Genomic DNA, 16,117 nt, shown 5'->3' on the forward strand with positions numbered 1-16,117 from the left:
AACACGGTTTTTTTTTTTTTTTCCGTAGAAATGGGAAATAGGAGAAAAAGTAGTTCTAAGCACCATATTGGAATCTGATAAAAGCGTTTAATAAAACATGTATCTTTGGTATTGTAGCATATGTTTTCAAAATTTTCTGGTGATTTGTTTTCTATACCTGCTTCAAAATTCTCTTGCCTGAACTATACATACTTAATAACCATATATACTATCAGTGAATTAAACTTTAAATTTGAAGGTTCCGTATTGTTATGCTTGAATTCAAACGTATTATATTCAATAAACTTTTAAATATTAAAAATACCCCAAGCTCTCACGTACAAAATATGGTGCATTACTTGCAATAGAAAACGACATTTCTTACAATCATCAACACTTGAAAGAACCATACAACACGACTTAAAAAAAATAAAGAAAAAGGAATAAAACTAACGTATCAATGCAGCTGCAAGTGAGTAAATCATACACAAAAAACTGACGGAAAACAAATAGGTGTTAGGGCAGTATGTGCAAGTGCATCTTAGACATGTTCGAGAATCCTCCTTGAATGTACAGAAAGAAACAATCGATAACTGATTTACAAGAACTCGCCTGATAAGTGTTTGAAATGATTGCCACTGACTTGAACAGATGCAACATACCGATATATTTTGTTGTATTGCGATACTCACAGAAAATTGTACTTTTCGGGAATCAGAAACTTCCTACGCAAGGCCTGCTCAATTGCAATTTCTTTTCGAATAGATTCTTTTAAGCACGATATGATTTCAGTGCCATTCATTTGATAGCGTTATACAATAAAAACTTCAGGTCATATCTAAAATTTAAAAGTAAGGTGCTTCAACTTGCAAACAAACCTAGCTGTAAATTGAACATTTTTCTCACCTCCAGTTGAATTGGTCCTATATTTCCTTCCGCGTACTGTGACAAAACTATTTGAGCTTCCTCGCACTGGTTGCTGAATATACTGAACTGATTTAACTTATACTTGCACTGCTTACAGATGTTCTTCGGCAAAGGGTCGTTCTTCGCAATCTATAAAATTTAAATAAAAACAAATATATACACATATATATAAGAAACTATTAATATGTTAAAACATATTTCATTGAAGATAATTGTCCAGTTTAGATTAGTATATTTTAAATTAACAGAAACAGCACAATTCCTTCAGAAATCACGGTTATCAGATTTGGATTATTGACACAATAATAATTGCAACACTTATCAATGATGAAATACTTACACTACTTTTTGCTTTAACATTTGAAAATTGCGCGTCTCCAGTTTGAAAAGAAATAATAAAAACGCAACGAAGACAACATACTGGTGCACTAGCTCTTACTTTCTCCTCACCATAAAGACATTCCCATTTCCAGCGACGTCCGCAGCTCGCCGTTGGAATACCTGCTGTTGCTGTAATGGATAGGAGACGGGTGCATTTTAAGTTAGACTTACAAATTGACCTACGTTCCAAAGACTAGAACATGCGAGGTAAGATATTACAACAAGCCCATGGTTGCAATACACAGCTGACACACTGTAACAAATGCGCTGATTTCGGATAACGTGACCTTTTTCTTGTGACAAGAAGTCACCTCCAACGAAACTATGATTACTGAATCTCAATGAAACATTCTTTCCCTGACCTTAGGTAAGTACTGACTGTATATTATTGACGTATTACAAACAAATACATTAAAATGCAGATTTTGAATTAATTATGGATGAAGTTTACTGAATTTAAGATTTTCCTCTTTCTTTTCACATGTTTACCTTCTAGATAGGCAGTGCATAAGGTAAGTACTCTCCAGGTATTTATTATAAGCGACAAGTAGTTAAATCTTGAGGTAAATATTTAGTATAAGTAATAAGTAGTAGGTAAGACAATTTCACTCCGGGTAAGTACTTATTACTGTAGGGCTTTAGATATAGTTAATGTAGAATTAGATAGTGATTAGGTTATTCGAAGTATGTTATTAATTACCCATACTTTGTATATTAGCTAATGTCATATCTCAACTAATACCATGTAACGTAAGCGAATTTAGGTAAGATATACCAAAGCACTAAATTCGTTTATACTAACTATATATAAACACATGTAGATTTAGCTTTAACGTTAGTATTGTACCGAAATACTTAAACAGGAGGTTAATACTTTATGCAACTTTTTCATGCGTTACTAACTTATTTAAATGTTTATAGATTAATTATTTCATGTAACTAATAAATGTCTTCTCTTTTCTTTATAACTTAGCACCATTCCTAACTCTCCATTAATACCATTGAAGCTCTTATCCTCAACACAGAATAAAGTCCACTTGAAACTATCTGAAGACCGTTTACAACGTACACGATTGTTTCCTTGTTACTAGAATACAGACGAAAAGTGTTCTACTTGAGTTGACGTTTCCATAATTTTGATAAGCATAGTTGTTATAGGTAAAATATGAAGGCCCACACAAGTCCGATGAAAAATTAAAATTGCATTCTGATTATTTAATACACATCGATAGAGTTAATTTCACTTCGTTGCAACAACTTCATAGAATTATTTCAATAATCAGTTTCTCAAATTGCCTTAGTTTTGAACTTTTAAATCATTACAATTCTCTCAAGTGATGTATCTTTCTAATTATTTACTTCTTTCGAAGGTAAGTTGTACGGTATTCCTCTCGCGCTGTTTTTCTGATAGCGCATTTGGTTTCCGCACATTTACCCCTTTTAGGATTTCCACTTTTGAGGTAAATTTTAGACTGTCAGTCACACAGCCACTGCTTCCTTATTATCGTAGAATCATGGTTTATGTCCACCCCTTTTTTTTTTTTTTTTTTCAGAATACAGCAACCTTTCCAACGTACCACTCGCTTGTGCGTATTATACACTAGAAGCGAGAAAATTGGGGAAGACCGGGAGTTTTTCAAACCTTTTGCGCCCCTCTAGCCCGGACTAGGGTTCACGTGGGAATCTGAAAATCGCATAGCTATGTACACGATGTGACTGCAAAATTTCATTCTTATATCTTGAAAATAAAGGGCGGATTTTTTTTTTTTAATCTAAAGGTGATCCATTTATATATACATATATATTCAAAAAAAATCCTACATTACTATTTATCGTAGGATAATAGTTCATACCTTATTCTCTTCAGAATAAAGCAACCTCTCAACGGATACCACTTGCATGTCTATATCATGCACCAGACACGGGAAATTTTTCAAAAATCTTCCTTTCGGAAATTTTGTACCTCTCTGGTCTGGACTAGAGTTGACGTAGACGTCTCAAAATTATCTGAGAAATACATAGTGGTATACACAGTGCGTGTACAAAATTTCAATCTGATGCCTTGAAAAATAACAACGAGAATTTTTCGAAATTTGGCCGAAGGTCAAAAATATACTCATAGATTTATATTCATAGTACATAATATAAACATTTCCTGCAGCATTACTATTTGACCTAGGATTATGGTTTATACGTTCGTTGCTTCATTATAAAGCGCCGTTTCCAACGGTAGCACTTACATGTCCGTATCATACACCTGAACCGGGAAATCCGAGAAAAATTGGAAATTTTTCTATAAAATCACCCCTCGGAACGTCTGTACCCCTTGGGCCTGGACCCGAATTCACGGAGAACTACTCTCAAAAGATAACTGAGAAATACTCAGAGGTGAACACAATCCGTATGCAAAATTTTAATCTGATATCTCGAAAACTAAGGGGGTGAAAAATTTTTGAAATTTGCCTTAACAAAAAAGAAATGTTCCGCTCCTTCGTCCCTCACTTGGCGCTGCCATGTTCATCTCCGGTTCCAAAAGGCATCTGGGGTGCTTTTGGTCCATGTTTGACTTGACCAATAAAAAATTGGGTTATACGTCTTATATGAGTTTTATAAGCGTTTAGTACAACACTACGTTATGGTGCCTTTTGTTACCACAAATCCTAAAAGCGTTAATACAATTCCACATTTCGTTTCATTCCACTAGAAAAGAAAATTGATTTAGAAAATGGTAAGCACTTTCGTTGTCCGAAATGTCTGTTGCTGTGGATTTTCTCTTCTAACATGTCAACAATTGTTTGCGATACCATTAGCAACCCACTGAATTGTTTCAGATCCTTAACAAATAACAAGAAGTTACGAGATTTAATCCGTATTTTATTAGCTTCTAAATTTGAGGTAAGTGTTTACAATAAGTCACCACAGTGTTGCAATTAATTTCTTCTGGATTGAATAACGTAGTTGAATGTTTTAATACCAAATTTCCGTAGAAAAGAAAATTGATTTACAAAATGGTAAGCACTTTCATTGTCCGAAATGTCTGTTACTGTGGATTTTCTCTTCTAACATGTCAACAATTGTTTGCGATACCATTAGCAACCCGCTGAATTGTTTCAGATTCTTAACAAATAACAAGAAGTTACGAGATTTAATCCGTATTTTATTGGCTTCTAAATTTGAGGTAAGTGTTTACAATAAGTCATCACAGTGTTGCAATTAATTTCTTTAGGATTGAATAACATAGTTGAATGTTTTAATACCAAATTTCCGTAATATAAGAAAATACCTATATTAAGGTTATATACTGGAAGTTGTTATAAAAACACTTCATTCGCGTGAGAAGTAACTTCCTGTCATAACTGTTAAACCCCACATCTGGTTGCAGTTCTAGTTTCCATGGATGTACGAAGTTGTGACCGATCTTCCAGAATCGAGAACGGCCGTCTCTCTATGTCTTTCACTTGTACTTGATTCTATACATGTGTTCCTTAGTCAACAACTTCCGTCGCTTTTCCGATTTCTCCTGACACTGACGAGTTTTATTTCAGTAATTTCTTCGCCGTCGAAAGCTGTTCCTGTCCGATGGTTATATGCGTTTTCCGGGTAGTTAGATTGTTTAACATAGTAGATTAATGACTGTTTTACGTAACTTTATTACACGTTACTCATTTATTCAAATCTTATTTGATTTATCGTTTTACTAGTTGCTTTATATCTCATGTATGTAATAAATGTTTTCTTTTTTATTGAGAGCAAATCACTCCTAATCTCTTCATTAACAAAAAAGATTGAAGCTACTATCAGCATTGAATAGATCAAGTCCACTTGCAACTACTATGGAGAAGATGAAGACCATTTACAACATGTAATCAGAACGTATACGATTGTTTTCTCGTTATTGGAATTTAGACGTTAAGTATTCTAGTTGAACTGACATTTCGATAATTTTGATAAACATCGTTGTGATAGGTAAAATACAGAGGCCAAACAAGTCCGACAGAATATTACAAATGCACTCTGATCATTTGATGCATCATGGTAATAGTATATCAACAGAATTAGCTTCACTTCGTTGTTGTAACTTAATATAATTGCCTCAATGAACTGATGCTTATGTCGGCTTCACACACAAGTATTATTTAAAAAAAAAAAAAAAAAAAAAAACTCACAATATCTTGCAATATAACGGCTTCAGTATTATTTTTTTTTAACATTTTCAGTAATACAATTCTTGAGATTGTCTTAGGTCTGAAATTCTAAATTATTGCAATTTTCTCAGGTAATACGTCTTTCTAATTATATTCTTCTTTCGCAGGTGAAAATCCAAGTGAATCCAGACTTGGGGCCTTATCGCCAATAACTTTTTTTTTTTAATCAGAATTCACGTAAACATAAACAGTAAGTGTAACAAAGTAAAACCTACGCAACATAACAAACAAGTACAATTCCTACTTTCTTATTATCTTCAGAACTATTTCCATCTTTTCGTAGGTTAGAACGTTGGCATATCTGTTCATACACTGTTTCGCTTATTATTGGTATCACATAAATAACAAATAATTTTTAAATTGTTTTAATTATTACAATTTAAATGAATTCGCCTATTATCCATAATTAATATTTTCGAAGAAGCGATGTGGTTTATATTATTTTCTATTATAATAGCAACATGTGTTGACATTTGCATCTATGGACTATTTTCCTTATTTCTTTACCCGAAATATCGTTTGAACTTTTTGCTTGGAGAGGATCTCTTTACAGGCCTTCAATATAATCTGCACACTTGGCAATGATGAAATGCCAAGTCCGGGTAGCTTCTGTATTCCATCAAGGACGCCATATTTGTGAAGCTTTTAAATGGTTCAGATAACGGCTGCAGGAACCTTTTCCACACGCGGAAACAGTTATCCATGAACATAGTTTCAACTTTGAGAACAAATCGTAGTCTGGTGGACTCACGTTCAGACTGTAGGAGGTATGAGGTAACAATTCTCAACCGTAATTGAGAAGCTTTGTACGCACAGCCTTGGCGATGTGCGGGCGAGCGTTGTCGTGAACAATTAGTGGACACGCCCTGAGCAAGTGCGGTTATTACGTTTTGTGCAGTTTTCTGCGCAGTTTCAGCAGCAATTCACAATAATATGCTACTGTGACGCTTTTTCCACATGATATACTGTCCGTTATGATAATGTCTTGGTGATTCGTAAGCAAAAATCTCACTTGCTTAACCATTAATTGATTAGCACTTTTTTGGTCTTGGAGAAGATGGAGCTCTCAACTCGCTGGATTGTGATTTCACCCCCAACTCTCTTGATCCACGTTTCATCAATAGTAATAATGTAACAAAGCAAGTCCTCACCTTCAACACTGAATCTTTGTTTCAGTGAAATTGCATTGTCCAGACGTGTCTGCTGCTGTTTGGTACTCAAGAAGTGGGGGAACTATCGGGCAGATATTTTCTCTTCTGTAAATCACTTGTTAGAACTTGGTATACTGGCGCAAATGGAATCCTTCTGATATCAAAAATTTACTCACACGTTACAATGCGATCTTATTCATCTGTCACAAGTTGAACACTTCTTTTATTGGTTGATGATTTCGGCTTTCCTGATCTTGCATCATGCTTTACGCTCACACGACTACTACGGATAAAAGTAGCCCAACGAAAAACTGTACTAAGGTCCATTGTTAACTCACCACAAACTTCACGTACGGCATTGTGAAATTTCTGTGGGGATTTGCCACGTAAAGATTCAACCATTATGTACAGGGTGTCCACATGAAACCTCCCTGATTAGAAATATTAATTGCATGGAAACTAATAGTGTCAGAGAATAACGGTTTGCGTCACATTTAAAAGCAACTCTTTTTTTTTTTTTTTTTTTGTCTAAATATGCACTTCTATATAGGGTCCGTTAATAGCTCTCAGAATGTCCAGTCGATATTTAATATCCTGCCATGTGTTGTGCAGCATGTCCGGTGTGATCGAATTGATAGCTTCTTCAATTTTGTGATGAAGGACAAGAATATCACGTACAGATACGGCGTAGACTCTATCTTTGACATAGCCCCATAGGAAGAAATCCATAGGGGTTATATCGGGAGATCGTGTTAGCCAAGGAATGGGTCCTCCGCGTCCAATCCATCGCTGAGGAAATGTTCGGTCTAAAGCCCTACGAACATCTCAACACCAGTGCGGTGGGGCACCTCCATCACGGACAAAATATCATGTTTGGTTTCAAAGAGAGTTGCTGTGAAAAAGCAACGAGTTCAAGCATGTCCAGACAAACGCGATCAGTTATTGTGTGCTCCATGACGAAAAATGGTTTCTTAAATCTGTCGCGTCCTAAAGCACACCACACATTCACTTTCTCGCTATCTCTGACATATTCACGAACAACGCAAGGAGATTCGGAATCTTAAATACGCACATTGTGACGACTCACCTTGCCTGATCTGTGGAAGGTTTCCTCATCAGTGAAAATCACCTTCTCCAAGCAATCGGGAACATCCTCGATCTGTTCTAGAATCTCCATTGTAAACCTGGTTCGTTTTGGTAGGCCACCGGGCTGAAGTGCGTGAACGATTTGCATCTTGTATGTATACAAACGCTGCCTTTTATGGAACACCTTATGGACCGTTGAACTTGGAATGTTCATCTCGCGTCACGCTCTGCGAACTGACTGTTGGGCTTATAGTGAAGAGTTCCTTGACATCACCCAAGTTCCTCAGTCGTTCATGCTTTGCCCGAGCCAGGCTGTCGGTTGACACTTCCCGTGGCTAAAAACTTTTCAAACCATGTTTTAATGGTCTTCACGTCTGGTGGGTCCCTTTGGTACTTCCGTCTGAAGTTCCTTTGCACGGTAATTGGTGATTCACTCTCAGCCAACCACACCACACATTGCACTCTCTTGCGCCGTTGTCATCTTCGTTCATGAATACCTGCAACAAATAATAACAATTAATACAAAAAATGAGTTGCTCTTCAGCATGCAGCAAACCGTATTCTCTGGCACTAAGTCTCCATGAAATTAATATCCGTAATCAGGGATGTTTCATGTGGACACCCTGTATGACCTCTAGTTTTCAATCGACACGTTACTTAAGATACCTGTCGCCTTTACTTCCAACACTTGTTACAGCCATATCGTGTTCACCAGAGTGCAGAAGCACACGTCTTGCTGTCTCAAGACCTCAGCTTCAACTGACGAAATGTTTACCTCGATTGCATCATCCACTCCGCAGTGTTGCCAAGCTGTGTATTATTTATGAAATGACTCTCGTAGATAATTGTAATTCCTGGAAACATCTTGCAATTCCTAGTTCTTCGTTCTTTCCTGAAGCATTAGTCTTGGGAGGTTAAAAATAGAAGAAAAAATATCAGGAAAAAGACAGGAACAGACTCAGACAGACAGGTTGAGCAGTGCTTTTGAGGGGAAAAAAAACCTGCTGGTCACTTATCAAATGGTGGAGTAGCACGATGTAATATGGAAAAATGAAATGAAATCTCTCAACATTTCGTCCCACGATTATGCCGGCTAGGCTGAAGGAGACGATGACGGAGAAATGAATGAAATGGTGAAATGAAAATAGTGCGAGGAAACGGAAGAACTCCACGAAAATCCACGCACACGGTGTTTTTGTCCACCACAAAGCTCACTTGGCGCGAGCTGTGCACTAGAGGTGAACGCTCTGTAACTGATCTACCGTGGCCCCATGGTATAACATGGCGGACACAATTTGTATTTTCTATTGTTTTCTAGTGAAAGGTTACCAGCTCATCTTGGTGTTTTATTTTTATGCCAGAATTTTTGTATCTCTCAATTGCTGCTTCTCATTGCTGAAGCATTTCTTTATCTAAATTCAACTTTGGATTTATTAAGCAAATACGCCAATTTTCTAAAACAAAGTTTCTGAGATTTCTTTTTGACTCCAAATAAATGTTTTTAACAAACGTTTCCACAGTCCCGAAACAGTGTATTCTGCTTTAGGATCCCTACGATTTTTCCACTCTTATTTTTACTTTCACTTTGTCGTACGTATCTAATCCTTCCGGCAACTTCCTTCATCACGTAAATATCTGACTTTTCACCGGGATCAGTGTCGTAACTCTTGAAATAAGTGTTTTTTCTCTTCCTAAGTTTTGGAGGGCTTCTATGGGATACAAAACCGTCTTATTAGTGCAGTTATCTGTCTGGGGTATATAGGTAGTAGTCCGACACATTTAATGTCAGTGGTTTCGGTTTTTCGACTATTGGAACCTACATTCCTTTTAACCTGTTATGCCAACTTAATAAGATAGACTTTGGATATGCATTCATACTACTTAGCTTCAACAAGTAATCAACCTCATCCGTAATTCGAATTCCAATGAGATAAGTTGTATAGGACGCAGCAAAATATTCTTCTAAATATTTGTTTTGGTAACTGTAAAATGTGCAGATCTGTAATGCATATAATGTGTGACTAAATACCATATAATGGACGGTGATAACAAATTTGTTATTGTTTCTACTGAGGTAAGTTTACCATTTTTCTCACGTTCTACGGTAAATTAGAAATGAAATGAAATGAAATTTTGAGTTTTACGTCCCACGGTTATGCCGGTTAGGCTAAAGGAGACGGTGATAATGAGTAATGAATGAAATGGTGGAATGAAGAAAGTGGGAGGAAACGGGAGAACCCCGAGAAAACCCACGCACACGGTGTTTGTCCACCACAAAGTTCACTTGGCGGGAGCAGGGTTTGAACCCGAGACCCCTAGCACCAGAGGTGGACGCTCTACCACTGAGCCACCGCGGCCCCTACGGTAAATTAGAAATTATTATGGATCGACCTAATAAAAAAATCCAACTGCGAACTTCCCTTGTACAGAAAAAGCACTTCATATACGTATCTATAATACCGTATTACACCAAATTTGATCCTCAAGGATCTTACTTTCAAAAGTATGGAGAACTGACTAGGAAATATGATAAACCATTACCCATGGCTAAATCTTTTAATTGATAGGAAATGTTCTCTCAGAAGGTAACATATCGCATTATACACACCATTCGAAAAATTTGAGTGTTTCATTTACTTCAGATACATTGATTTTTTTTGAAGTACAAGGTAGACGTTGTAGCCTCACAGACCAATTCTAAAGGAATCGAAAGCTACATAGTAACTACGTCTACTAAAGCTACTTTAATGTAGTTAGCGTTCACAAATCAAAACTTTGTGTTTTGTTTCAGGACACTTTTTAAAGCAATGTGCAAAATATTCAAATCTTTAAAGTAATAAACTAACCATCTGGTAACTTTGTATGCAGATATAATCCGTCATATGTAGATTCGTTTCGTTGTATGACTAGCGTCATACTAAAGACCTGACTACTGTAGGAAACATATTAGTCGAGCTCTTTAGTATGGCCCTAATCACGAGTCAGAACGACTCTGCATAAAACCCATTAGGTCTTAACGGGACATCCGTCTTGCGAATTTCAGGCAGGCCGTAAATTATGAGTATAGGATTTGCAAGAGTTAGCATCTTCACTCTCTGCTTGTGGTGATTTTTTATAAAGCATTGGAAGTTAATTTGGAGTAATAAGTATGATCTAATCTTTTGGAATATTTTTTCCCTTGTACATTTCCTTTGGAATGAAAACATATGTATTACTTTTGTAAGCTTGATTGCACCAACTTTTATGCTGTGTAGACTGTTTCTCGAAATCAACGGTATAAATATGATTGAGTTGCAGCAATCCACATTTATGTAAATATGAGCACCGTAAAAATCAGAAGACAAAGAATTTATTTAGGACTAACCGTCCTAATCATCAATTTAAGAAAAATAAAAAGGTTCATTACAAATCAAAACAATACACAAATTAAATCCTCCATGTTACAGCGTTTAACTTCATCATTAGATGAGTAACCAGCAGTTTGAACAAAGTGCTTTTTCGCACAGGTCGATCTTTGTGAGTCTGTTCCTTTTCCTTTCCTGACATTTTTGTTGTTATTTTCTCTTATTTTTAACCCCTGTGACCAAGGCTTCAGATTGCAGCCGAAAGCTAGGAACTGCAAGCTGTCTCCAGGAATAAGTTATCTGTAAATAAAATAAATCAACTTAATATTTACATTACAAAACAAAAATAAGACTCGTAAAGAGCAAACATGTTTGTCTTCAAAGCTACCTGAAATGAGTCTTAATTTGATGTTTTTCCTTTAGTATTTTATTCTGCAATGTTATTTTAAGTCATACAAAAATTAACAAAATCTTAATTGTATGTTCTAACTCCAACGATATAAAATATTCGCTTTCTTGTGCCACAGCAGTAGCAGCTACTAACATATTTATACAGTTTAATTTTCAAATGCTGTAGTGTCCTGGACAATTTACTAGTTGTTATCTTGTTTCTAATCCAGGGTTACAACAAATTTTTGTAAACTGTATTCCTGACAAAACTTTGGTAATTTTTCCACTTTTTCATAACCCCATTAATTTAGTTAGATACATAAACTAAAGGCATCGCACTAACTTTCTATAAAATGGATGGGTCTAGAAAACATGCGTGATCAAATGTCAATTAGTCCATGCAATACGAAATTATACGTGAACATACACACGACATTAAGTCTATTAGCTGTTGACGAGTCTCACGGTTCAACTCTGAAGACTGTCATTAGATCCTGAAAAATGTTTTATGAAATCTCCGAGAAAGTATCTTTGAAACTATAAATCGATAACCAAATGAAGTCGCTTGATTCCGTTATTAACATGATCAACTGTTGAGGAGTTTTCTTCTCTAGCTTCGATGACTATTACCAGATCCTAGTGAAATGTATCAATCAACCGTCGAAGAGTTTCCTGGTCTAGGCCCGATAACTATTATCAAATCTTAATGAAATTTATATGAAACCACTACATGAACATACTTTCTCATACGAGAAGTGAATCAATAAAATTGGTGCACCTATATCGAAATTATGTGTGATCATATAAACAATTATAGTATGAGCATGTCAGCCATTAAGATGTTTCACGGCCTAGCTTGGAAGACTATGTTTAGATCCTCATGAAATCTATTTGGAAAAAACGGTAAAGAATATCCTTTCAGACGAAAGAACCTTTAAAATCGGTGCACCTGTGCCGAAGACTTATGCTTGAGCATATGCACAATATATATATATATATATAAACGGCTCGAAGTGAGACCCTCGTGCTACTTTTGAAGTCGGTTAAAAGGACGGATGCATCTCAGTTCAGATCACTCTTGTCTAATTAAGGGATTCGAAATGCTGTAGTTCAACTAATTTCAGAGTTAACAATCTAACAACGTATCATGCCACAACACCCCTTGATATAACTTCATGCATCTGCTATCTATTATTCTATGTTGTTATATTCCATGATCTCTAAATCCCAAATAAACTTATTACTTCAAAGAATATTCAAAGTTGCCTTCATTATCAAGAACGACTACTTGGCTTCCCCGACAGTAAAGAACTTTTTAATCATTTCCTTGACATTAAAGGGCTTTGCAATTTAACTGACAAGAATCAAATTCCCTCATTTTTCAGATCTGTTGAATCCCTGCAATCGCTTAGCTTTCCAATAATATATATATATAAGGGACTGATGTTCTGTTTGCTTTATACCGTACGGTTAAAATGTAAGCTATTTTAACCACGATTTCCATTATTACATTCGCAACAGAATTAATAGTCCAAGAAGCGCTTTATAATCCGGCACTTAATGGTTATCCAGCACCGATCACGCCGCAAAACTGTTAAATATTCAATGATGGAACTTAATTTTACACTCGATTGAATTACAGATAAGAATATTTTTAACGTAACAGTTGCTAGAATGACGAAATAGTTCTTATAGTACGGTATTAATATCCTGCACACGTTTAGAATGTGCGTAAATACATTGCGTTTTAATCATTTGCCTTTTTTCTAGTGATTTGTCGTTCATTTCCCCGCTAAAACTATATTCACGTACGATAATACGGCAATATCACTAGTCCAGTATGATCGTGGCACATGCCAGATTAAAGTGTGCCTACTGTATCACTAATGATGTTACTAGTTTACTCATTATCGTTGGGATGACATTTTCATGTAGAATGTTTTCAACGTTACTTACCTTTACAGTTGGCAGACATTTCCGCACCTGAGTTTCGATGTTTTCTTCGAAAATGTAGAAAGATTCTTCGAGCTTAATTATCCATGCACAGAGACGACAGAGGTGCGTTATGGTAAAGTCCTCCTCCATCGTACTTTAGTTTCGTCTGGAATACGATAGAATTGAAATACATAAATAAAATTGTAACATGAATCAATGTGTTTGATATTTATAGATACAAATATACTAAAAAGATTAATAAATAGAGCTAAGGTTCCGACACACTGTCCCATCGTTTCGCGAAAAGGAAAAAGGAGAAACAGGCGCAGGAGGCACAAAACGCAAGGGTGCAGTTTTTCCCTCACTATTCACTTGCATTTATTGTTTACTTAATTCGTAAATTTCCAGGATCTTAAAGGAAGGGAAAGGCTAAAATCACGAATCAAACAAACAATGCAAGATAAGTTAAAACTTTTATTTTGTACACATGCTCGTAAGTGATATTCGCATTCATCTTAAAACATTAAACTTTCTTGAATCTTCGCAATAAGTGATAATTTCACTGCAGTGAACACGCAAAACCATAATGAAGTTAACATATACACAAATAAATAAATGTTCATCCCCCCATCCTCCATTGAGAACTCCGTATCTTCTGTGATTCATAGAGTGTATATATATATTTCAATCAGAATTATGCCCTATTTTACTAAGATAATCAAATACGGTATATTGATAAAACCATTCTGTACCAAGGATATGTCATCCTTTTCTCTGTGTTTATTCTTCATTTTTTTTACTTTCTATTAATACTCAACAATAACTTTTAATTTGACCTCTAAAGCTCTATGCATAATGTTTAGTAAAAAATATTGAAGCTCTGTTATTGCTCATCTTATTGTAAAAGTGTATGTAGTATTTAGTTTTCGGTGCAGATGCAGAATAGTCCGTCAAATTACACACACACACACACAAAAACGTTTTTCTTGTTACAAATGTTTTCTTAAGATATTCTGAATTGTCATTACCTTGCTGAATGCCCAAATAATTGCGTACAGATTGATTTTATGTGTACAAAGTTATATGCTTGCCGTTACAGGTATAAATACGCATTCTGGCATACCTTATAAAAACAACTGCAGAGAAAAAACTAAACAACTTGCGCTAAGTGGCCCTGAAGAGCGAGGATGCTATATAATCGAGCTGGGGTACAAGCAGCAGGGAAGCCCGTGCGGGAGGGCGTCCGTAGACAGCAGGTGCGTCAGCGACAGACGGAATTCGCACAAACACTTAATAGTGCATAAAATCCCATAGGTTAGAGCATTTGTAATGGTTTTACACTTGTATCGGTATATTCCTACATCCAGCAGAAATACTCCGCCGGTTGAAATTAGCATGTTTACAGAATCACCATGTCATGCACTCACTCATTTAACTTTAGTGTAGTCGTTAGACACTAGTAATATTACACTCGTAAACACAAAATATCTGTTTTCCACATTTGTGCAGAAATGGTCCGACAGTGGAAAGTAATATCCTAGACTATAATTTATCATATACCCTCATTTTAAGCTTAATTACCAACATTACGGCGAATTAGTCTGCATCAGTACCCAATTTTCACCTAAAATTGCATTTCAAATATTATCACACGTAATTCCAAGGATTCTGGATACTATAGAATTTTCTTATCACGTTATATTCCACAAAGACGACATAGTTCCTCAACTACATAATTACTGCAGAGTATTATGATTGGATTCCACCTTTTTGTTTTTGATTTTTATTATTTTTCTTTGCATTTATTTATTGTCTTACTTTCTCTCATATTCTCATTTTAATCTTTGGAGCCCATATTCTCTATGGATTCCATAAAATATATCGTTTTTTTAAATTCAATTAACTTCAAAACAACGGATAAAAAAACATTTAAATATAAATGTGGAAACATTTCTGCTTACAATTAATGGTGACTGATTGATTGGGTTTAACGATTCACTTAATCCAAAAACACTAATTTTATTTAGTTTACGAAGCTCAATTAGCTTACAATAACTTAGCTTACCTTAGATTGCCATAGGACTACCTGAAATTATTTTTTGTAACCTTGAATTCTTTAAGCATTAGACTTCATTTATTATAATTTTGGCTGTACATTTTAAAATTCTTGGTAAACCCTTTTTTTAATATGCGTCAACTTAGAAACAAGTTAATGACACATAAACAGAATTAAGCACCTTGCATATACGATGAGTTAATGAATCTGAAGTGTACAACAATATTATATGTTTTTAGAGATACGAGGGTAGCTTTACAATAGATCTACCTATAAATTCATTGAACATTTTTGACCTTTTTCAAGAAATTACCGTTATTATCTTTAAGAATAGTTTGATACATGTGGCGCTGATGGCATATATACACACCCTTTTTCCGGTAAAATTCCAAGTGAATCCCTGGAAAGACTATTATAAACTTTTACTAGTCAGTAAACTAAGTTATAAGGGATTCATTAACGCAGGATAAAATTAAAACGTCGACTCTCTCTATTATTTCAATATTTTAAAAATATATATATAAATCATTATTTAATTCTTTCAAATACCTTTATTATTTCAATATCTGTAAGTATATTAACAGTGAAACTAGTGTCCCACAAAGGGGTTTACACTGTTTTAATGTTAATAACAGAGAAGGTATTAAAATAACCTCATCAATT

General features: G+C 35.3%; 1 protein-coding gene across 4 annotated transcripts in view; it reads right to left on the reverse strand.

Annotated features, from left to right (window-relative positions):
* Nucleotides 1–16,117, reverse strand: part of LOC145662954 (uncharacterized) — a 40,507-nt gene that overhangs the window by 18,525 nt on the left and 5,865 nt on the right. For 2 of the 4 annotated variants that reach the window (XM_081729015.1, XM_081729013.1), the window contains exons 2-4: nucleotides 13,420–13,564; nucleotides 1,247–1,416; nucleotides 886–1,035 (exon numbers count right to left, since the gene is read on the reverse strand). In XM_081729015.1, the coding sequence (XP_081585141.1) occupies nucleotides 886–1,035; nucleotides 1,247–1,416; nucleotides 13,420–13,438 (339 nt within the window). In that variant the 5' untranslated portion in view covers nucleotides 13,439–13,564. The remainder of the gene's footprint in view (nucleotides 1–885; nucleotides 1,036–1,246; nucleotides 1,417–13,419; nucleotides 13,565–16,117) is intronic. The other 2 variants (XM_081729017.1, XM_081729016.1) reach the window with 1 other exon arrangement.

Source organism: Thermobia domestica, chromosome 10 (assembly GCF_964235325.1).
Source record: "Thermobia domestica chromosome 10, izTheDome1.hap1.1, whole genome shotgun sequence".
Taxonomy (NCBI): Eukaryota; Metazoa; Arthropoda; class Insecta; order Zygentoma; family Lepismatidae; genus Thermobia; species Thermobia domestica.